Genomic DNA, 23,280 nt, shown 5'->3' with positions numbered 1-23,280 from the left:
TTTCAGAAACGCTTTTAAATGGCATGCATTCTTTCACATTTCAGGAAGCCTGATCTGTAGCTGCTCTCTAACCTTGCAATGTTTTTGGTTAAGTACAGTCCTTATGGAAGGAGTTTGGTCATTATACAAGGAATATAACTGCCATCTTATATTATCTTCACCCCCATACAGCAGTACTGTAACAGAAGGAGGATATTCTAAGCTCTCTTCCCTCAAACTTCTCCATGCTCCTACCATGAACAATCCTTTATAAGTGATTCAAATCAGACATGGAAATTATTTCAGTTGGCCAACTGCCAACCAGGCATATTTCTGCATGACTATTTCTCATTAGTTCTGGATTTCTTCCCAGGAAATTATTTTCATTTATATTAACCCAAATCCATTAAATTTACTAAATTATTTAATGAATAATTGGAAACTCCTGATCTTATTCCAGCAAGTGTAAGGGGGTATTTGAGGCCGGCTGGCCTTCTGGTGTGTATCCAAGAACAAAAAAGGAACACTTTCACTGGAAAAAAGGTTCTGTTTGGCCTAACAGTAATTTAAATACTGTTTGTGACAGGGACACTCACCTCCTGAGTACATCCTAGTGGCTAGGTGTAGTACTGCCAGACTTTTCCTGCTCCTGGCACCCCCTGTAGGTTGTTGACCTTGGTTTTCAATGGCTCAGCCCTCCGGCCAAGTCACCCCTTTCAAAGAAGCAAAGTGTTCAACAAACTGTCAGCCCTCAACAGCATCTTGAGCCCCATCTCTAGGCCCTTTAAATCCCACTCTTCACTCAGTCTCTAAACAAGCCTTGTCCCCTTCTTAGGGCTTAGACCACCTTCCCAGTGGCTGGTGGAGGAACTCAGACCCATCCAATATTCTTGTTTATGACACAGAGATTCTATAAACAGCAGCCATGTACTGCTCTCCTTAAGTAGTTGCTGCTGCATTCACTGGGCCTGTTCCCACACGGTCCCTTTCCTTTCACCTGTTACTTTAGGGTTAAGGTTCTCAGGTCCTCCCATTCCCACATCCAGTAAATGCAACCCATCAATTTCCTGTGGCTAGAGTGGAACATCCCTTCTGGTCCCACTCAGGAACTGAACTGCTCAGGCCCTGCATCTTCTTTTAGCTGAGCCTGCTTGTCTCTGATTTGCTGATTCAATGAGGCCTTTCTAGTCAGGTTTGGAGGACCCACCTTTGCTGCTTCTTTGTGGGGTGGAGTGTAGCCAGGTACAAACCCATCACACTGGTGTATGTATTTGTCAACTACTTGCCAACTTTGGGTTTGAAAATACAGCTCTTGAGTTATTTATTCAACCTCGAATGCATTTAAACAATTGAAGACAATATTGCAGCATATGCATTTATTTTAATCTATTATTTTCTTATTCAGTTCTGTATTTGTGTGCAGGGTTTTCCTTTCATTTCCAATCAATTCATATAAATCTTTGATTTGATTTAGTCCCTCATTATGTTTGCCTCTGAATTACCTTCTTCTTTACACAGATTGCATTGCATTTTGTTTTCTTTGACTTTCCCTTCCTGGTACTGATGATATTGTTTCTGTTCTGGACGCTTGCTACTGCAAACTTGTTATACCAATATAATAAAAACCAGCAGGATCTTATTAAGAGGGATAAGGCAAGGATGCCACATTTATTGTAAATATAATAATAAAGCAAAAGACAAAAGTAAACAATGTTGTTTGACTAATTCCTATTACTACTTAATCCTTATACACACACATATATATTTTCATTCACACAATCATTCATTCAGGTTCTGTATAGGTGTTATAATTACCAGCCTAGAAGTTGCTCATGCCAAGTTACTGGCCAGGTATCTTGGTCATGAGGATGGAGCCGAGTCTGTGTCAGATGCACCTGATGCTCCTGGAGGTTGGCAGCAGAACCAGAGACTCAAAGTCCTCAGTTTTTGGAGTTCATTCTTATAGGAATTAATTCCTATGTTAGTCTATGGGAACCGTTTCATCCTGCTGTTGCTGGCTCAGTCAGCAGATGGCACATTCCTGGTGGCTCCACAGTGTCTAAAGTGGCACATTCCTTCCAGGTGTTTGGGGTGGATCCAGTTTACCCTCCGGGGGTTGTCTGGTGGTCCACTCGACACATTCTTCGGATGATGGATCCTTTCCAGGCTGGCACCTCCCTAACCATTCACGTACATCAAATATTCATCAACATACATTCCATATCTTAACCATATTTTAATTTACTGTCTCCACCACTTTTGGGGTGTGTGTTAATTCCTATGAGACTCCCGGCCCTGTAATCACAGAGAGTGGGGGTCTGTTTGTTTACATTGTATCAATTACAGCTTAAGGCTAGCACAGTGTTTACTTCAAGAACAAAGTCAATTAACTTGTTTGTAAGTTTTACATAGTAATAGAGTATCTTTCACAGGACAGATACAATCAGTGTTTTCTGCAGACAGAAGCTTACAAGTTTTAACATAAGAACTAAAAGATTTTTGTACGTGGTGAAACTGGGGGGTCACTGTCACTTGGGGGGAATCACTGTTAGTACCTTCTTTAATATCCCTACAAACCCTCCAAAAACAAAACAGTACAAAATCGGAAGGTTCAAACCACTCAAACTGGAAATTAGTTCTCATGTGATGTTTTCTTAAGTTTTAGCTGAAATTATTTTCCCAAAATTAAAAGATATAAGCCTTGAGATCCTGACTCAGACCAGTGGTCCAACTAGTCCAGTATGTTGTCTTTGACAACTGCAAGTAACACATGATTCAGAGGAAAGTTCAACATTACCAAAATGAACAACTGTGGAATAACCTAGCTATAGATGGGATTTCTTCCTAACCCCCAAAAAATAGTTTGGCTTATTGCTTTATGTCCATAAGCATGAGCATTTATATCCCTTATATTTTTAAAGCCTATTTAATGTCACTATCCATTTACTGTAAATGTCTGTATTTGATTCCTACTAAGCTCTTGGATTCAGTCAGACCTTGTGGTTTCTGGGGTTTTTAAAAATAAATCTTTCAATTCAATTGAATGACACCTTGTTCCTGTATGAAAAAAGGGTAAATTGAAGCACTTGATTTATCTCCTCTACAGCCATCACTATCTTGTATATCTCCATCATATCTTCTCTGTTCCAAACAGTCCCAGGCTTTTCAATCTTTCTTCTTATGGATGTTTTTTCATAACTCTAATAATTTCTGTCACCTATATCTAGAACCCTTCTATATCTGCTATGTCTTCTTTTTTTTTTTTTTAATATTGGTTGACCAGACGTGAACCATGTTTTGCATATGTGGGAAGCACACTCAATTTATACTATGACATAATATTCTCGTAGTATTATCTATCCCACTCTTTTGATATGCTATTATTTTGTTTTCTCTTTTGTTAATCGTGCATTAAACACCTGTTTTCATTTTGCTGTCCACAATGACAACTGGGTTTTGTTACTGAGTGTTTTCATTGATGGTTCCACACTGAACGGAAGTGTCCCTTACTTGAGAGCGTACTGGGTAAAACATTGGCAGTGTGTTATAGCAGGGGTCCCCAACCCCCGGTCCGCGGCCCGGTACCGGTCCGCAGCCTCTTACAAACCGGGCCGCGAACCGACCCAGTGGACCTCCCGCAGGCGTGCCTGCGGGAGGTCTACCCGAGCCGCGGGACAAGCGCTCCCTCCGCAGTCATGCCTGTGGGAGGTCCGCTGCTCCCGGGGCTCCGGTGGACCTCCCGCAGGCATGACTGCGGACGGTTCGCTGGTCGCGCGGCTCAGCTGGACCGCCCGCAGGCACGCCTGCGGGAGGTCCACCGGCTCTGGTTGAGCTGCCGCAGGCATGCCTGCGGGTGGTCCAGCTGAGCCGCGTGACCAGTGAACCGTCCGCAGTCATGCCTGCGGCAGCTCAACCAGAGCCGGTGGACCTCCCGCAGGCACGCCTGCGGGAGGTCTACCCGAGCCGCGGGACGAGCGCTCCCTCCGCAGGCATGACCGGTCTCTGGTCCTGAAAAGGTTGGGGACCCCTGTGTTATAGAATAGGTGTGTCTGAACAGATTGTGATTTAAGCAGGACCCTCATCTTCATAAGAAGGAGCAACTTGCTGCATGTGCATTCTCATTAATTGAGGATTCTCTTCACTTGTGAGGACTGTCATGATTGCAGGGCTTGCTGCACCTCTGCCCCCTCTCTGGTCTTGGAGTGTATCCCCACAGGTGTCATGTCCTATGCTGCCACCTCTTTCCATATTTCTCCCATTCTTAGACTTGGCACTGGGCTATAGGACCCTATGTATCAACCATGCTGATCAAGAAGGTATGACTGAACCAATACCTGTGGTTCATCCCTTTAGGCATCTGTAACCAATTGTGAAAATAGTAACCAGACAGGCTTCTTAAAGCAAAATATTGTTTAAATTTCAACAGTCAGAACAAAGATTTTAAGAGAAGGAGGATTTTAGAACAACAAACCATCTACACATATGCCTATTTTAGCTACAGGCTTACCATCCCCGATAATACCCTCTGCAAGTCTAGCTTCTTCAGACACACCAATGGGTGCCTGTGTCATGCATCTGATGAAGTGGGTATTCACCCACGAAAGCTTATGCTCCAATATGTCTGTTAGTCTATAAGGTGCCACAGGACTCTTTGCTTGTGTCAATCCAAGTAGCTCCCCAACAACTGCCTCTCCATTTTTACCCAGCTATAATTATATTGATCTTCTGGTTCCCAGCCTCTGTCCTGAATAGCAAAGTAAGTTTAATACCTTGGCTGGAGGTAGAATCTTCACAGTTAATAGCTCAGGCATTGTCTCATAACAACCCTGAAGTTTTTACTGGAGAGTGGGTTATCTTGACCTATTGTTTCGTCTTCCTGCTCGTTTCCCCAACAGTTCTGTTAATTTAACCCCAATATAGTCATACAGTAAACATCCCAATCACTACGTCAACATACAGTACTCAAACTATTACAACCCATTTAAAATGTATATATGCAACAGGGTTGGATGTAATTCAGCCTAAATTAAGTTATTGCAACTGCAAGGGAAATTTCAAAGCCATATTTAGTGGTGACATAAAATCCCAGTGCAAATTTGGCATACACAGAATTAAGTAGACAGAAATTGCATTATATGGTAACTTTACCAATTTGTCATGCAGTGGGTATGTAAAATCAAAGTAACTTTACAAACAGAGAAGAGTGAAGCTGCAGAGTAGTAGGAAAAAGCAGCTAACAGGAGGATGCAAAACATCCTTGCCTACTCATACTTCTCTTTAAATTGTACATGCACAATCCCCAAAATTTCTGAAGCCAAATTCAGTTGTGATGTAAATCATGCACAACTCTTATTGCCTTTAACGGAAGTTGCAGCTATTAATGGCCAGGGTGGAATTTACTCTATGAATCAAAGTATCACTACACTGCCAGAAAACGCATTGTAAAGTTCTTTACTATTCTACATCACTGAATTCAGCAATGCATTAATGTCGTTATTTAATTCAAGAGGTGAAATCCAAGATCTAATAAATTTGATACCAATATAGGAGGGGAAGCAATGGTCTGTGGCTACAGAAATTTGTCCTACAATCTGCATGGGACTTGAGAGGGAAACTGAAATGATGGCTGCATGTCACTTTTTGGGCTTCCTGAATTCTCATTGCTGTCAAGAGCTAGTTGGGTGCCTAACAAAAGTTAGAGCAGATTTAAGGCTACACCAGCTAATAATCATCTCTAAAGGCTAGAGATCACTGCAATGTAGCAGCATTTTGATCATGCCCCTTCCCCCTTCTCCTGGCACAACTCTGACATGCCCCTATCACTTGGGGCATCCTGAGATGCCTAATTAAGGCATCACCATAGACCTTTTGTGCCACCAGATTGGGTGCCTTAGTGTTAGCAAGGAGCCAACTCATTAATTCTAAAGTACAAAATTAGGATTTTCTTCCTGTCCTACAATAGCCATGTCTTTCTACTTTATAAAGTGTTAGAAAACTTTTTGTGGTAATGGAATTAGAATGGAAATGGATTAATAACAAAAAAACTCTATTTTTGGGAAGTTGAAGTAAGGGTAAATGACTCAAATCCTTTAAATATTGGACATTTCATTTAAAATGAGTTATTTCCTTAACATCTGCAGTTCAGTGAGTAATTGCTTTAATTAAAATGACTAAGAGGTCACTGAATATTTGGTATTATATACACGTTATACAACAATTTCAAATACATATTTTTATGGATCATAGGCATGCACCAATTACTACAAAACTCTTCATTCTAACATTGCCTTGTTAGTATTTTTCTTGTTTCGTTGTGTCCCTATCACTATTAGTCACGAGTCATCTTTACTTACAGAAGTAACTATGGACCTCAAATAGAAATAAAATGCACAACCCTTTAGCCCTTACTTATGTGAATGACTGCACCACACCTTTCAGAAGAGGTGGGAATTTGGCTGCCTGGCCAAATGAAGGGAACAGTGCTTTATGGCTGGGGGGGTGCTACGAAAGGGGACAAATGGCCAGCAGGACCAGCTTTAAGCCGATTCCCCAGAATCAGGCCCTGCACCTAAGAGGGCCCTCCACCTTAGGCGTCTTTTTTTTTTTTTTTTTCAACGCACCCGGCCGGGAGGGGTGGCGGGGGCAGGACTTCGGCGGCATTTTGGTGGTGGTGGGTCCTTTGGTGCCGCGGAAGACTTGGAGAGGAACACCCACCTCCGAAGTGCCGCTGAAGCCCCGGACCACCGCCGGGTATTCAAATCGGGCCCCGGAATACATTAAGCTGATGGCCAGCATGGTGACACTGAGAACAGGCTGAGGCAGCTCCCACATTCCCTCCCTTTTAGGTGGTAAAATACCAAGTTTGGTCAAGACCGGCTGTGGGCATTGTACTAGCCGCTCCCTTTTTATCAGGGCTAGGAAGGAATTTTTCCCTCATCACCAGATCTGCCTAGGTAGAGTTGCGTTTTTTCCACCTTCCCCATAGCAGGTTCAGGGAGGGCTTTGTTAATGTGTGGCATGAAGGAGGGTAGGTTATATGTCGCAACTCATATAAGTGTGGGACAGCTGTCTATTGCAGATACTTCATAGGGAAAGTATACAGTGACCAGATGAATGGCTTGAGAAAGGACTTAAAAAGCAGGTGTTTGTTAAGGGACTGGAACAGGGGAGTGGAGAGGGTTTGGGTTCCTATGACTGATACAGTAGGGAGGCAAACCCCTTTTCTTGTAGCCCACCTTAACCCTCCTCCTCCAGGTAGATAGTAAGGACCCAGCCATGGATTGGCTATGGACCTAGATGGAAAAAATGGGAGGTGAGCTGGCAGAAGCCCCCTGGGTAATTACTGAATGAACATGGGATTACCTGCACTGTATACTTTCCTCTGCCGGGTAGTCCCAGACACCTAATAATAAAGTTGCGGTCTGATTAAAACCATATCAAATGTCTCCTGTCCTTTTTTCGGTATAGTGGGACAATAAGGGATTCCGAGTCAAGACGGGGCGGCCCGTACATATAGGCGAACTAGGCGGTCGTGTAGGGTGCCAAGTTAAATGGGGCACCAAATTGGAGGGAAAAAATCATATTTGAAAAAAAAAATGAACAAAATGAAAAAGATGAAAAAATTACAAATAAAATAATGATGTCATTATTTCAATTCCCGTGTGCGTTGGGAGGGAATATGAATTATAATTCATTTCTCTACATTTCTGAGCATTTATTAATATGTCAAATCTTTTATTTATGGCAAAAATAAATATTTTAGCAAAATTTTTCTTCAGTTTGCGACGTAGGTTCAGGATGACCCACTATTCAATTTTGATAAGCAATAACTCAGCCACAATAAAACACATCTGCCAGGGGCAAGAGCTCCAGTGCTAGGGAAACCCATCTCAAATATACATAAAGGTCACATAGCCAGAAATTCATGTAGAGCGGAGATATTGTGAGCTGATACATGTCAAACGCAAGTAGATGGTTAAGAATCGATCGAATACTGTGGAAAATCGTTTCTTGGTGCTAAAGAATAAAGAATAACATCTTTCAGCATTATAAATCCAAAATGTGAGTATCTTTAAGCGTTATTATCGGGCTATATAATTATGAACTTTTCTTTGCTATAACTGGTTCACATGTAATAAATAAGGTCCATAAAAGAAAAGTAACAGTGTTAACGCTTAATAGACTCTGAAAGTGATGACGTCACACCCCAAGCGGGTAACAGTGAGGAAGAGGATTATTTTCCAAACAACCGGTGTCGGGTTATAATGTTGAAAAAGGTCATTTTGTTTCCATGTAAACATTGTAACTGTTTTAATAGGTAAGTGAGTGTATGTTACTAATCATTGAACATTTAAGCAGTGAAAAAACATGTTAGGATGGTTGCAATGTGGTTTAAATTGCCAACCACGTGGTGGGAGTGTCAGCCATTCTTAACGCTATGATGCTTGCAGTCAGGAGCACAGTACATAACAATATTCAAATGCCCCAAGGCAGAAAGAGGAAAAAGAAAACCCTCAGGAGCTGAGTATCGTAAACGAAAGGCTGAGAAGGAAAAGGACCAAGCAAAAGAACTGGGATCCTTCCTGAAATATCTTCTCTTTAATCCAAATAAAGATGGAAGCCGTTCACAGCATCCAGATGAAGGAAGTTTACTTGCAGAGGAGGTTAGCTCACATCTGCCTGGAAGCAGTTTGGAACACCAAGATGAAGATATATTACTTCGAGATGAGGGTAGATCACTCCACACACAAAAGAAAAAAAGCAGTTTGGAAACTTCAAGATGATGGAAACTTACTTCTAGATGAAGGCAGCTCACAGCATCAGACTGATATGGAAGTGGAGAAAATGTATTCACCTTCAGAGAGACATGCAAAAATTGAAGTAAATGAATTAGAAGGAAGAAAGGATGTGGAAGTTACAAACAAGTTACAGTATGGGGACCCAGCTTCATTGCTCAGATGTGATGACAACATGCAGCAAAATTCTCATGGATTCATGAATTTCCCTTCCCTAAGGAGGGAAATAAAAGAAAATTCTCTGCTCAGCATTACAAGAGGAAACTCATTAATGGGGAAGAAATTCATTAAAACTGGTTACAATATTCAGTGTCGAAGGACTCTGTGTTTGCTGCAAGATGTTTAGAAATCAAGCAATTGGTACATCACGTACTGAAAATGGTTCAAAGGACTGAAAAAACATATCTTCAATTCTCTCTTCACATGACAGAAGTACAGAACATTTGGAATGTTTTCAAAATTGGAAAGAACTTCAGTTACGATTGAAAAAAGCAAATAATATTGATGAAGAAAATTGACACATGATCAAGGAAAAGGAAGAATACTGACAACAAATATTAGAGCATCTGATTGCTTTAGTAAAAGTTCTCGGTGGGCAAAATTTAGCTTTCCATGGCTGTGGTAGAAATGAACACTCCAGGTAATGGAAACTTTTTAAAATTTGTTGAATACCTAGCTTTGTTTGATCCAGTCATGAAGGAGCATCTACGTAAAATAAGTGATCATGAATCACAGGTTCATTACTTAGGAAAAAATATGCAGAATGAACTGATTCAAATCCTAGCAAATGCAATTTAAAAGAAAATTGTAGAAGCTGTCCATTCTGCAAAATACTTTTCAATAATACTGGATTGTATACCAGATATGACTCATGTTGAACAAATGACGATGATCATTAGTTTTGTGGATATGGAAAACTCTGCCTTTTTCGTTTCTTGCAGTGCACGTTCTCTGAATTTGGTTGTCAATGATGCTGCTAGATGCTGTTTGGAGGCAAGCAGTTTCTTTGACCTGGTGCAATGTATTTATGTGTTTTTTCTAAGGCTCAACATGCCGTTGGAATATTCTGACTCGCCATTGAGTTCTCTAATTGTGAAACCATTTAGTCATACAAGATGGGAGAGTCGCATTGATACTTTGAAGCCTCCTCTATGAACTTGGAAACATTTATGATGCACTAATTGAAATTTCTGATGATACTACCTTTAGTGGATCATCTGGCAATACAGCACATTCAGATGCAGAAGCTCTTGAAAATGGCCTTTCCAAGTTCAAATTTGTGACTTCACTCATTTTGTGGTATAATATCCTTTTCGAGATTAACCTCACTAGTAAGCAGCTTCAGGAAAAGAACTTGAACATACATTCTGCTATTCAAAAACTGCAGCAAACTAAAAATATTCTGGAGAAATTCAGAAGTGATAAAGGGTGCGAAAGAAAACTGGTAGATTCTCTCGAGCTTGCTGAAGAAATAGACTTTCTGACAGAATTTGAACCAGAGCCAATTTGCATTCAGCAAAAGAAACAGCAGTTTTCGTATGAAGATCGAGACACACCCATTTAGAACCCAAAGCAAAGGTTCAAAGTGAATTTCTACTTCAGTCCTTTATACTGCTATTCACTCTGTTGACGAAAGATTTAAACAGATGCAGCAGGTAGAGTCAGTATTTGGCTTTCTATATTATAGCCACAGTTTGCAAAAGAAAACAGAAAAACAGATAAGAGAATTTTTTATAAAACTGGAGTCAGCATTGACTCATGAAAATTCAAAAGACATTGATGCTACAGATCTGTGTAGTGAGCTTCAGACTTTTTCAAGACGACTTAAGAAACATTCCACTCCTGAAGAAGTACCGAAGTTTGTTTGTGAAAAACTCCCAGTTTTCCAAACATTTATTTTTATAGCTCTATACATTCCTTTAACATTGGCAGTTTCCATAGCTAGCAGGGAACGTAGCTTCTCAAAATTGATAAAAATATATCTGCGTTCAACAATGGTGCAAGAGAGACTTGTTGGACTTGCTCTATTGACATTGTGGCATCAAATAGCTGGAAAACTGGATCTAAAAGAACTAGTGACTGAATTTTCAAAACTTAAAGCAAGAAAAGTCATGTTTTAAAAGCACAGAGTGTTTTTTATTCGGAGTGTTTTGTAAATACGGTTAAAGTTCATTGAAGAGTTTTCTTATTTCTTTCTATATTGGATGTGGTGGTAATGGCAGTTGAAGCAGGATAACAATGGATGATTTGGGATTTGTAATAATAAAAATTATAATTAGCATTTTAATGCATTTTTTTTAAATCAGACTAAAATATCATCTAGCTGTCATGTATCTATTCTGAAAATTTTGTGTCTCTATTTTACCTGATCTCAGAAACATTGGTTGGACAGATGGACGGATAAACCAAATAATTAAGCCTCTGTTTTTTTAAAAAAAAACCTAAAAAACATTACAAGGAAAAAAGGGGCACAATGTTTCCCAATTTACCAAAAACCTCAGCCTAGATCTGCCTTTGGGGTTTGAGGGTGGGGAGCGTATTGCATGGCTCGCCTAGGGCACCAGTTGCTGACAGCTAGTCGAGGGCTGCCCCTGAGTCAGGCCTCTGTTTCTATTCTATAAACTTGATAAAAACATTGGTTTTCAAAAAGCTACTTTAGTAGCCTATAATGTCTAAATCATTTGGTGAACCATGCCACAAACTGGAGTCTTTATGAGCAGTTAGGTTGTGTGCTTCCAGAATGGTTTCAGATTTCACATTGTAAATCTTAGAACTCAAATACTGAGTTAAACTTTGAAGTAAGATGGTTCTGTTTAGGTTCTTATATGTCCCATGCCCATGATATGAGTGTGCTGATGCTTAGCACTTTATCTGCAGATTTCTAAGGACTTCACCTGAGTATCATTAAACCATTTTTCAGAGGAGACAAATTGAGGCACAGAGAGGTTCAGTATCTTGCCTAAGTCACACAGGAAGTCATTGACAGAGCTAGAAATGGAGCCCATGTTTCCCAGCTCAGGATCTGCTGCCTGGTCAATAGCTCCTAATAGCGTTGGTACCAAGCATATTGTAGGGTGGTGTTTTTCACTTTTTCATGTGCAAATAATAAATAATAATAATATATAAAACTCTGGAATATTCTCTGATCTGCCCTTACCCCCTTGAACTAAACTGGTAACTCAGACTACTTTTAATAACGATATTTGTTTTTAAAGAAGTGATTTACAAGTCTACATGGTACAAACATTTTCATACTTTTGCCATTTTAAAGTCAACATTCACTCATACAATTAATAACTGTAAGCATAATAATCCTTGCTTAGTCCAATGAACAATATGCAGACCTATTTTGAATTGTGTAGCAATGAAAAATGAACTCATCAAGGCTATTACTTTAAAAAAACAGATATTGATGTTCCCTTTGATGGAGCAAACATGATCGTGATTATTTTGAAAGCTCCTATTTCTAAATATATTAAAATAAAGCACTTCTGAATTTTATTGACATATCATGTTTAAATCAAATGTGCTGTATGTTCTCACTCTTTCCATACACGCTTAGATTTACATTTGATCGAGTTAAAATATTCTTTTCTGATTGGAGAAAATGAAATAGGATTTGCACAGATCTTTTCTCAACTTCAGTTGTTTAAATAAGACATTTCATCTAGTTGTCAAACTATTTAGACAGTCAAGCCATAATTTTAAACAGCTATTTCCTCATTTTCAATTTGACAAGATACAGTTTCTCTAAGTTTGAAGCACCAATTATTTTATAATGGGCCCATAGGAACTACAAAAAGCCCCTGGAAACAGTAATACAAATAATTAAAAAATAATTAATGATTACAAGATATTATCTCATAGTACTGGGCACTGAGTTCTGAATATTTAAATGTATTGTAGCTCAGCTCAATCCTATCTTGATTACATTTGTCTTAATTATTGCAAAATACTTTATCACATTATTCTAAATACCACTATACACTTTACCTAAGTTACTGTCAGATCTTCAATTGCTATAAAAATATAGTAACCGTATGGGGAAAAAAAATATATGATTAGTTTACTGTTATGTCTTATGCCAATGAATGTGTATGTGATATTCCCATTGACTTAAGTGGGATCCCCATGCTACATACATATATACACTTAACAAGCCAACTTTGAACCTCTGTATGACTCATAATAAATATATAAATAAGTTATACAGAGGTTCGATGTTGGCTTGCTAAACATGTATATGCATGCAGCATATAAATCTCACTGAAGTCCCTTTAGAGCTATGTAAACACACAAACAGAGCTTTACTGGAACTTCCGTGGGATTTCCATTCTCCCCCCCACACACACACACTTAGCAAGCAAATTATACAAAGGTTCTAAGTTTGCTTGCTTAGTATTGAATTTCAGTTTTAAAAAGTTAAAATTCCATCTTGAATTTAAAATATTTGAGTATTATTGGACTGCTCTTTTTGACCTAAGTATAAACTCAATATTTCTAAGGTTATGAAACTATAATTTTCTAAGAGTTAACATTTTTGTTAGGTTGCCCTTGAAGAAGCCAATAATAGCTCCCAGCTCACTATGTGGATAAAGGTTCCATAACTTGTGAAAGCTCTCATTCTCCTTTACAAATGAGACAATAATATGTTCCCACTGCATCTATGTTTATAGCAAACCAAATTCACGTCAGTGAAATATCAATAAGTAAAAATAGCTCCCTGTAGCAAGGCTGTACTAGAGGTGTGCCCAGAGTGCTGCTGCTGTCTAATGATCACAAGCTGCTGTAATGGCCCTTAATCATAGAATCATAGAATATCCAACCCCCTGCTCAAAGCAGGATCAATCCCAACTAAATCATCCCAGCCAGGACTTTGTCAAGCCTGACCAAAAAAACCTCTAAGGAAGGAGATTCCACCACCTCCCTAGGTAACCCTTTCCAGTTCTTCACCACCTACTAGTGAAAAAGTTTTTCCTAATATCCAACCTAAACCTTCCCCACTGCAACTTGAGACCATTGCTTCTTGTTCTGTCATCTGCCACCACTGAGAACAGCCTAGCTCCATCCTCTTTGGAACCCCCTTCAGGTAGTTGAAAGCAGCTATCAAATCCCCCCTCATTCTTCTCTTCTGCAGACTAAACAATCCCAGTTCCCTCAGCCTCTCCTCATAAAAGTCATGTGCTACAGCCCCCTAATCATTTTTGTAGCCCTCCTCTGGACTCTTTCCAATTTTTCCACATCCTTCTTGTAGTGTGGGGCCCAAAACTGCTACAGCCCCCCCAGATGAGCCCTGACCAATGTTGAACAGAGGGGAATAATCACTTCCCTCAATCTGCTGGCAGTGCTCCTACTAATGCAGTCTAATATGGCGTTAGCCTTCTTGGCAACAAGGGCATACTGTCTATTCATATCCAGTTTCTTGTCCACTAGGTCCTTTTCTGCAGAACTTCTAGCTAGCCATTCGGTCCCTAGTCTGTAGCAGTGCATGGGATTCTTCCATCCTAAGTGCAGGACTCTGCACTTACCCTTGCTGAACCTCATTTCTTTTGGCCCAATCCTCTAATTTGTCTAGGTCCCTCTGTATCCTATCCCTACCCTCCAGCATATCTACCACTCCTCCCAGTTTAGCGTCATCTGCAAACTTGCTGAGGGTGCAATCCATGCCCTCCTCCAGATCATTAATGAAGATATTGAACAAAACCGGCACCAGGACCAAGCCTTCGGGCACTCCACTTGATACCGGCTGCCAACTAGACATGGAGCCGTTGATCACTACCCGTTGAGCTCGACAATCTAGCCAGCTTTCTATCCACCTTATAGTCCATTCATCCAGCCCATACTTCTTTAACTTGCTGGCAAGAATACTGTGGGAAACCATATCAAAAGCTTTGCTAAAGTCAAGGAATAACATGTCCCACTGCTTTCCCCTCATCCACAGACCCAGTGATCTCATCATAAAAGACAATCAGGCATGATTTGCCCTTGGTGAATCCATGCTGACTGTTCCTGATCACCTTCCTCTCCTCTAAGTGCTTCAGAATTGATTCCTTGATTACCTGCTTCATGATTTTTCCAGGGACTGAGGTGAGGCTGACTGGCTTGTAGTTCCCTGGATCCTCCTCCTTCCCCCCCCCTTTTTTTTTTTAAAGATGGGCACTATATTAGCCTTTTTCCTGTCATCCAGGACCTCCCCCGAACACCATGAGTTTTCAAGAATAATGGCCAATGGCTCTGCAATCACATTCACCAACTCGTTTAGCACCCTCGGATGCAGCGCATCCAGCCCCATGGACTTGTGCTTGTCCAACTTTTCTAAATAGTCCTGAACCACTTCTTTCTCTACAGTGGGCTGGTCACCTCCTCCCAATGCTGTGCTGCCCAGTGCAGTAGTCTTGGAGCTGACCTTGTTCGTGAAGACAAAGAAGCAAAAAAGCATTGAGTACATTAGCTTTTTCCACATACTCTGTCACTAGGTTGCCTCCCTCATTCAGTAAGGGGCCCACACTTTCCTTGACCTTCTTGTTAATGACAAGTTTGTAGCAAGGTGTTACCTTCAGCAGAGGTGAAAAAAGGGATATACATACATATTAATCAGTCTATCTATGTTCCTAGAATCACAGAAATGTAGGACTATAAGGGACCTTGATAGGTCATCTTGTCCTATCTCCTGCATGGAAGCAGAACTAAGTATTATCCAGACCAACACTGACAGATGTTTGTCAAAACTGTTCTTAAAAACTTCCAATGGCAGAGACACCAGAATCTCCCTATGTAATTTGTTCCAGTGCTTAACTACCCTGACAGGAATTTTTTCCTAATGCGTAACCTAAATCTCCCTTGATGCAATTTAAGCCCACTGCTTCTTGTCCTATCCTCAGTAGTTAAGGAGAACAATTTATCATCTTCCTCTTTATAACAAACTTTTATGTACTGAAGACTGTTATGTCCCCTCTCAGTCTTTTCTTTTCCTCACTAAACAAACCCATTTTTTAAAATCTTCCTTAGGACGTAAGAAGAATACACTTCATCGGATGCATGCAGTAGAAAATACAGTAGGACGATATATACATACACAGAACATGAAACAATAGGTGTTACCATACACACTCTAACAAGAGTGATCAGTTAAAGTGAGCTATTATCAGCAGGAGAGAAAAGAACTTTTTGTAGTGGTAATCAAAATGGTCCATTTGCAGCAGTTGACAAGAAGTTGTGAGGAACAGTGTGGGGGGGGAATAAATATGGGGAAATAGTTTTACTTTGTGTAATGACCCATCCACTCCCAGTCTTTATTTAAGCCTAATTTAATGGTGTGCATTTTGCAAATTAATTCCAATTCAGCAGTCTCTCATTGGAGTCTGTTTTTGAAGTTTTTTTGTTGTAATATTGCAACGTTTAGGTCTGTAATCGAGTGACCAGGAAGACTGAAGTGTTCTCCAACTGGTTTTTTAATGTTATAATTCTTGACGTCTGATTTGTGTCCATTTATTTTTTTACATACAGACTGTCTGGTTTAACTCTATGTTCTAGGCACCTGGAGAATCATCACAATAATATTCTAGAAATCTGTGAAGTTTAATGATATGATTACTGGTCACAAAAAAACCTCTGTGTGAGGGAGAATTCATGGGAAACCATGAAACCAGGCCAGCTTTGCCACTAGGGAGTCACGAGGAAAGTAAAAACACAGGATCTTAACTTACTGGACAAACGGGCAAGCAATCATCATTCTGACGGCCTAATCTGCAGTTTGTCATTTTAACGAAGGGCATTGGCAAGAAAAGCAGACTTTGCATATGCTAGCCCACATTTTCAATAAAACTCCAGAACGATGCATAATTGATGTGCACAAGTCAGGATTGTGGTTTTGCACATAGATATGCTTATACGTAAATCCCCAATATGCATACACTGTACATGTACGTTTGATAATCTCAGCAATTTTTTCTTCATGAGATCTCTAATTTCACATTTGCTCTTATTATAGATACCAAAGAAGAGGGTATCAACACAAAAATATCAGTCACTATGGTCTTGGTCATGATCTGTAAAAGGATACAAAGTTTCTATATATGGGGAATCATTCTGATCCATTGCCTAGAAATTCCTTTATAGGGAAGCCCTGGTGAGTACTATCAGCATACATCTTTCCCTTTAAGCACATACAACTTCAGTGTTGTCTTCTATCAGCCTGTAAAAAGGGTGCCTACCTTATAGTCCCACTTTGTGTCAAGCGTGACTTTGCTGAAGCCTGCCTCAATTTCCCCATTGATGAGGCAGCAGTGGCTTCACTTTAATAGCCCAGGCAAGGAGAAGCCAAACACTCAAATTAACAAAAGAATCTCTTGAACAACCATTTAAAGGCTGTTACTTCAGAGCCCAGGTTTGAACTATTACAAAATTGAAAGTCCCAAAACCAACAAACAAAAAGTCTCTGGGACTGATCAGATCAATCCTCAGGGAGCTGAACCAGAGATCACCATCCTTTGCTAGTTGTGCAGTTTCTAGTCTTCACCCCAGGCCTACTCAGCTTCCTCTTCCTGTATTAAACAGGGCAGTCTGCAGCTGAAGCAAGGAGCCCTATTTACAAACAACCCTCCCCTAAAAAAGCTAATTATTATATTGAACTTGCTGAAACTTATAAATAATAGTTTCCTTTTTGAAACAATTTACTCTGAACAGATGTAACATGTTTTATGATGCTATCCAATAATAGACAATCTAAAAGTAAATCCTGATATGCATACCTTAATGAAGTATTGTAAATAATTTAACTGAGCATATTGAAATTAAAGAGCTACAACTTGTGAAGAATAAAAGCTGTGTAAAGCCTTTAATTTCATGAAAATACAGCAGTCCAACACTGAATGAGCTGTAAGGCCAACAGAAGTTAATCTTATTTCCTTAATCACATGTCAAACATTTTACAAGCATATGTCTTTAAAACCAGCACTAGAAAAACTAAGCAGAAAAATATTCAACACTATTAATTTATAGTTCACCCTCCTCATGTTGATAGACTACTGCTCAATACAGTAGAATCACAGTCTTGAATTATGATAAAAAACAGCTTCTTCTACTGTACCTCAAGCATAAGCAGTTATTGTTGCTCAGGAAGTATTTACACTCTCGTGCTCTTACTGCTATCAATTATATAAATAGTGGAAATCTTCACTATTATAAATAATGCATGAAATTCTATTGGCTTCAGCTGCCACTGAACATCATTTAAAGCTCACGAATGCTTCTTAATACTTTACTAGTAGTGGCTGGTATGAATCTGAACAAAAGCTGTTTCAAATTTTGCAGATTCTGTTCCAAACTTTTTGTATTTACTTTTATTTACAAAATTAACTTCTGTGTGAAAAAGGTTAAATATCAAGTTACAAACGTTCTATCAAAAAAGTTTTGCTGACAAAGGTAGCTGTGCCGAAATAGTATAGTTAAACATAGAACCATGACATTCTAATTTAAAAATTATCACTGTGCAAAAATCAATGTAGAATATATTAAATAGATTAAAAACTGGCTAACTAATAGTTATCAAAACATATCTGTAAATGACGAATCAATATTCAATGGGGTTGTTTCCTGTGGAGTCACACAGGGATCAATCCTTGGCTCAAATGTTATTCAATATTTTATCTAAAATATATGGGTGGGGGAGGGAAAGCATTGCTAGTTAAAAAAAAATCACACTTACAAGATAGGAGACAATGTTTTCTAATGGAACTGCTCTGAAAAAGGGTCATAAAATAGATCTATACAGGGATAAAAAACCTGCAGCTGGCCCTGGGCAGCTGACTCTGGCTCATGGAGCTGAAAAACTGCTATGTAGATGTTTGGGCTTTGGCTGGAGCCCAAGCTCTGGGACCCTGAGAGGATGGAGGGTCTCAGAGCTTAAGCTCCAACCTGAGCCTGTCTACACAGAAATTTTTAACCCCACAGCCTGAGCCCCGCAAGTCCAAGACAGCGATCCAGGCCAGCCACAGCCATGCCATGGGGCTTTTACATCCATGCAGATGTAACCATAGAACAGGGGTCGGCAACCTGCGGCATGCGTGCCAAAGGCGGTGCACAAGCTGATTTTTAGTGGCACTCTGCTGGATGGACGGAATCCCGGGCCGACAGTGGGCTGAGCGGAGCCGACGGCCGGGATCCCACCTGGCAGAGGCCGGTGGCCAGAACCCCAGACCATCAGCGGGCTGAGCGGCTCAGCCCACTGCCGGTCTGGGGTTCCGTCCGCCGGCTCCTGTAAATATAAAATGTATTACTGCCAGGCGAAATCATTAATTTACTGTAATTTAAGAAGACTTGGCACACCACTTCTCTAAGGTTGCCAACCCCTGTCATAGAACATCATCCTAACATGAGCTCCCAATGTGATATGATGACTGAAAAAACAAATGTGATCCTTGGATGTAGAAGCAGGGCAATATCAAATAAAAGTAGGGAGATGTATTATCATCAGTTCATATGGCTGATACTTGAATACTACATCTAGTTCTGATGTCCACACTTCAGAAAGGATGACGACAGACTAGAAGAGGTTCAGAAAACAGCAATAAGAAATATTCAAAGTCTGGAAAATCTGCCTTAAAGTGAAAAATCAAAGAAGCTCAATGTATTTAATTCATTCAAGAAAAGGTTAAAGATGACAATCAAAGTATGTAAGTGCCAACATGAGCAAGATATTTGGTAGCTGAGAGCTCTTTTAATTTAGCTGGCAAAGACATAAGATCCAATGGCTGGAAGCTGAAACTAGACAAATTCAGATAAGACATTAGGCACAAACCAGAGGTATACTGTACTGTTGTAATTATGCTAAGATATATCACCTTAATTATCTCAAACAAATAATGGAAAAATGTGCATACAATCACACATTCCCGATAATCCCCCCCAAATGTTTTCCTGAACAACAGTTGGGCCCACAGAACAGAAAATGAACTCAATTTTACATCCTCCAGAAAGTCCAGGAGTTAAGGGTGAAAATAAACATTGGGCAAAAAGGGGACTGCTGTCTTTTTGCACTGCTCCTAACCTGAAGCTTCAAAATTATTAGTATTTCAGAATCTTCTTTCCATAAACAGAAATATAACTATGTTTTTAAATGAAAAAGAAAACATATTAAAAATAAAAACACCACAGAGATATTGGATTTACTTTCTTTTGGTTTACTTTTGAGACAGACCTTCCAGGGGTAGCTATCGTTGAAATTTCATTATGTTTCTAAAGATTTGCTAGCAATCATTTTAGCAATTTTTGCTCACATATTCTCCGACTTTATTTCCTAGAGATGTCATTTAAGTCTAGCTAAGGATAATGAAATATAAATCAGAAGTTCAGAAAGTCATACAAATCATACCATCAGTAGCTAATCTAGTCCAAGGTACTGTGTAAAGTTAAAAAAGGTCTGTTGCATATTATTTATTTCAACTCAGTGTCAACCTGACAACATGATGGGCCACCATAGAGCCTTCTCTGTTCCCAAACAAATGCCCAATCTTACCGATAAAAACAGTAACAAAGCAAGTGGCAATTTCAAGAAATCCAAATATAGTGCAAGGTAACATTTGAGAGGCAAGGACATCCAATGTCATAACACTTTCCACAAGTAAGATGAGCTCTAGAGCTTCAGTGGTCTTTAATGGGAAGTATGAATCCAGTAAAACCAGTCTTCTTTTTTCTCCTGTCCATTCACTGCCCTCACCCTCAACTCCATATTGCCTTTACTTCCAGCTTAATAGTTCACTGCAATTCACAAAGAAACATAGGGCAGAGGACTGGAAGGGACCTACTGTGTCACTAGAGCCCATTCCTCTTCTATCTCAGGCCACCAAGTCATATAATCTTATTCACAAAACTTATCACGCTTCATCTTATATCTAGTTTGGTTGTTCCCCCCCCCCACACCTCTTGGAAGTCTTTTCCAGAACCTCATTCCTCTGATGGTTAGAAACCTTCTAATTTCCAGCCTAAATTTATTCATGACCAGTTTATACCTATTTGTTCCGCATCAACACAGTCCTTTAACTTGACCAGCTCTTCTCACTTTCTGGTGTTTTACCCCCTCATATATTTACTGAGAGAAATCATAGTCTCTCAGCCTTCATTTTGCTATGCTAGACATAACAAGCTCTTTTAGTCTCCTTTCCTAAAGCAGGCTCTCCATTCCCCTGATCATCCTAATGGCCCATCTCTGCACTGGTTCCAGTTCAAATTTATCTTTACTGGACACATGGCTAGAATGGTACACAGTGTTCAATTAATACATGACATCAACACATGACATCAATTCTTGCCTATTGCTACTGGAAATACTTTCCCTCATACATCTTAGGATTGCATTTGCCTTTTTCACGGCGGCATCATATTGGTGGTTCATTGTCATCCTGCGATCAACTAATATAAACACCTATGTTTTTCTCCTCCTCTACCATTTCCAACTGATGAGCCCCCATCTTCTAGGGGAAATTCTTACTAGTCCCTATGTGCATGATCTTGTCATTTGTACTATTGAATTTTACTCCCGTTATATTACTCCTGTTCTCAAAGACATCCAGTTCTTCCTGCATAACATTCTGATACTCCCAACTTTGTATTGGGATAATGGTATTGGGACAATTGTATTAGAGGTGTAACAGCATGGCACCCACCTCTTATCAGTGCCCCTTCTGGTTGGATGTGTCTGTGGTCTTTCAACAGTCCCGGCCCTGGTATCAAGCCATAACCCCAGGACTTCCTCCCTGGAGTCTCTTGGCTGGTTTTGGCCCCAGCCCTCCACCTGGACCTCAACAGTTCATTTCCTCTTCTGGGTGTATCACTGTCTGATTATAGGCCACTTCTCCAGTAAGCTATGAGGGGATACTGGTCCTGCCCCTACTACTCTGGGTCCCATCCCAGGGACCCTAAGAATAGCAGCCATGTGCCACCATGTCCTTTTTAACTAAACTGCTTTCAGTTCCTTGGGCCACTTACCCACAGCCCCAGCCTTCACAAAACCTTCACCCTTAACTCAAAGCTCTTTGAAGCTCAGGCCCAGCAACCAGCCAGGAGCTCTCTCTCATTCCCCTGGTCCCTGCCAGCACTGAGCTGTCCATGGTGCTGCAGTTCCGTTTGGCCAGCCAGGAGCACCATCTATACTCCTCTGGCTCCAGCAAGGAACTGGGAATTATCACTCATAATTCACCCCCAACCACTTGCACTAATCATAGGCATTGTTTTCTCCATGCCACAGCTGTAATCTGGGCAAGGTTAACATAACCATGCAGATGTGTAGGGAGTTCAGACTTCCTTAATCTCCTAGAAAGCAAAGTAGCCAGAGCCATAGCACACCCCTTGATGAGGAACAGTGAGTAAACTGGATGGTCAGTGGAATGAGAGAGTTGAATACAATAAGTCTGATAAAAAAACAAAAGCTAAATAAACAAAAAAAGACCTATTGAATTAAATATACAAACATGCACCCACGTGGACTCGGAGAAGTTGGTTGGTTCTTGCAGATGCCAGGTTCCTCACTGATACCCTTTTCAAAATTATTAATCTATTGTGCAGGAGATGGTTTGTTACGGAATTGCTCTTTTAACTTCACCCTGTTATGACAGTGACAAAATAATAGGACCAAAAACAAATGCTCAGTAGTGCGTTTCAGAAGCAATATATGCCAGATTATTCATCAGTCTCATAAACCATCCTGAAAAAAATAAAAGTTAATGCCGGGCAGCAGCCATGTATAATTATTGTTCTGAAAAGTACTAATACACATTTATGTTGATTTAGGACTAGAGGTAAAATAATTAAGCTAAGAAGGAATTTATGCTTAACAACCCATGTACTTTGTAGAGGCAGTTTAGTGTAATTTTTATTCGGTATGCATTCACTTTCAGAGGTACAGCACTTCCATTGCTGGATGACAAGCAATAATAAAAAGGCAGGTTACACACATAGCAGTGGATCACTGCATAGTCATAGAGGAAATCTGAGTCACCAACACTCTTAGGAGGTCACAAGGCAATGAAGGCTTAAGTTGAAAACACAAATGTAATATATTTACTGTCATGTGATTTGACACAGACCTCACCACTCTCAGTAAACCCGTATTATCTACTCACCTATTCAGGGCGTGCTATTGACATCTGCATTTCAAGGCTTTTGGGGGAGGAGGAAGAAAAAGAGAAAAAGGGGAAGAGAAAACCCCCCAGAAAGAACATGCTAATAATTTAAATTACAAGCAGATATCCAGAAGGTCAGTGCCTGACGATATGTTTTAATCAGACTATTTTTCTAAAGTTTTGTCAGTAGGATAAAATGTAGGACCTCACATGCTAATAATGAAAAATATATGTGAGCAGAGGAAAACAAAGCAGGGCTGTGAAGGGTAACATTTGACTTGATTAACATGACTTGGAAACACTAAAAGGATATAGCAAGCTTCCATCTGGAGTACATAAGACAAATAAAAAATGTAATTTATGGTTGAGCAAAGTTAAGTAGCACAGTC

At 40.0% G+C, this 23,280-nt stretch overlaps 1 protein-coding gene across 14 annotated transcripts in view; it reads right to left on the bottom strand.

Annotated features, from left to right (window-relative positions):
- Positions 1-23,280, bottom strand: part of PCDH15 (protocadherin related 15) — a 771,473-nt gene that overhangs the window by 533,253 nt on the left and 214,940 nt on the right. The window contains exon 1 of one of the 14 annotated variants that reach the window (XM_045024744.1): positions 22,251-22,363. The exons of 12 other annotated variants lie outside the window; for them this stretch is intronic. Coding sequence is in view for 1 of the 2 variants with exons in the window: in XM_045024741.1 (XP_044880676.1) it covers positions 576-588 (13 nt within the window). In the remaining variant the exon portion in view is untranslated. Of the gene's footprint in view, positions 1-575; positions 828-22,250; positions 22,364-23,280 lie in introns of those variants that run through there. One more of the 14 variants, XM_045024741.1, reaches the window with a different exon arrangement.

Source organism: Mauremys mutica, chromosome 7, assembly GCF_020497125.1.
Source record: "Mauremys mutica isolate MM-2020 ecotype Southern chromosome 7, ASM2049712v1, whole genome shotgun sequence".
Lineage (NCBI taxonomy): Eukaryota > Metazoa > Chordata > Testudines > Geoemydidae > Mauremys > Mauremys mutica.
The sequence above is the reverse complement of the archived record's forward strand: the minus strand, read 5'-3'. Positions and strand labels throughout refer to the sequence as shown.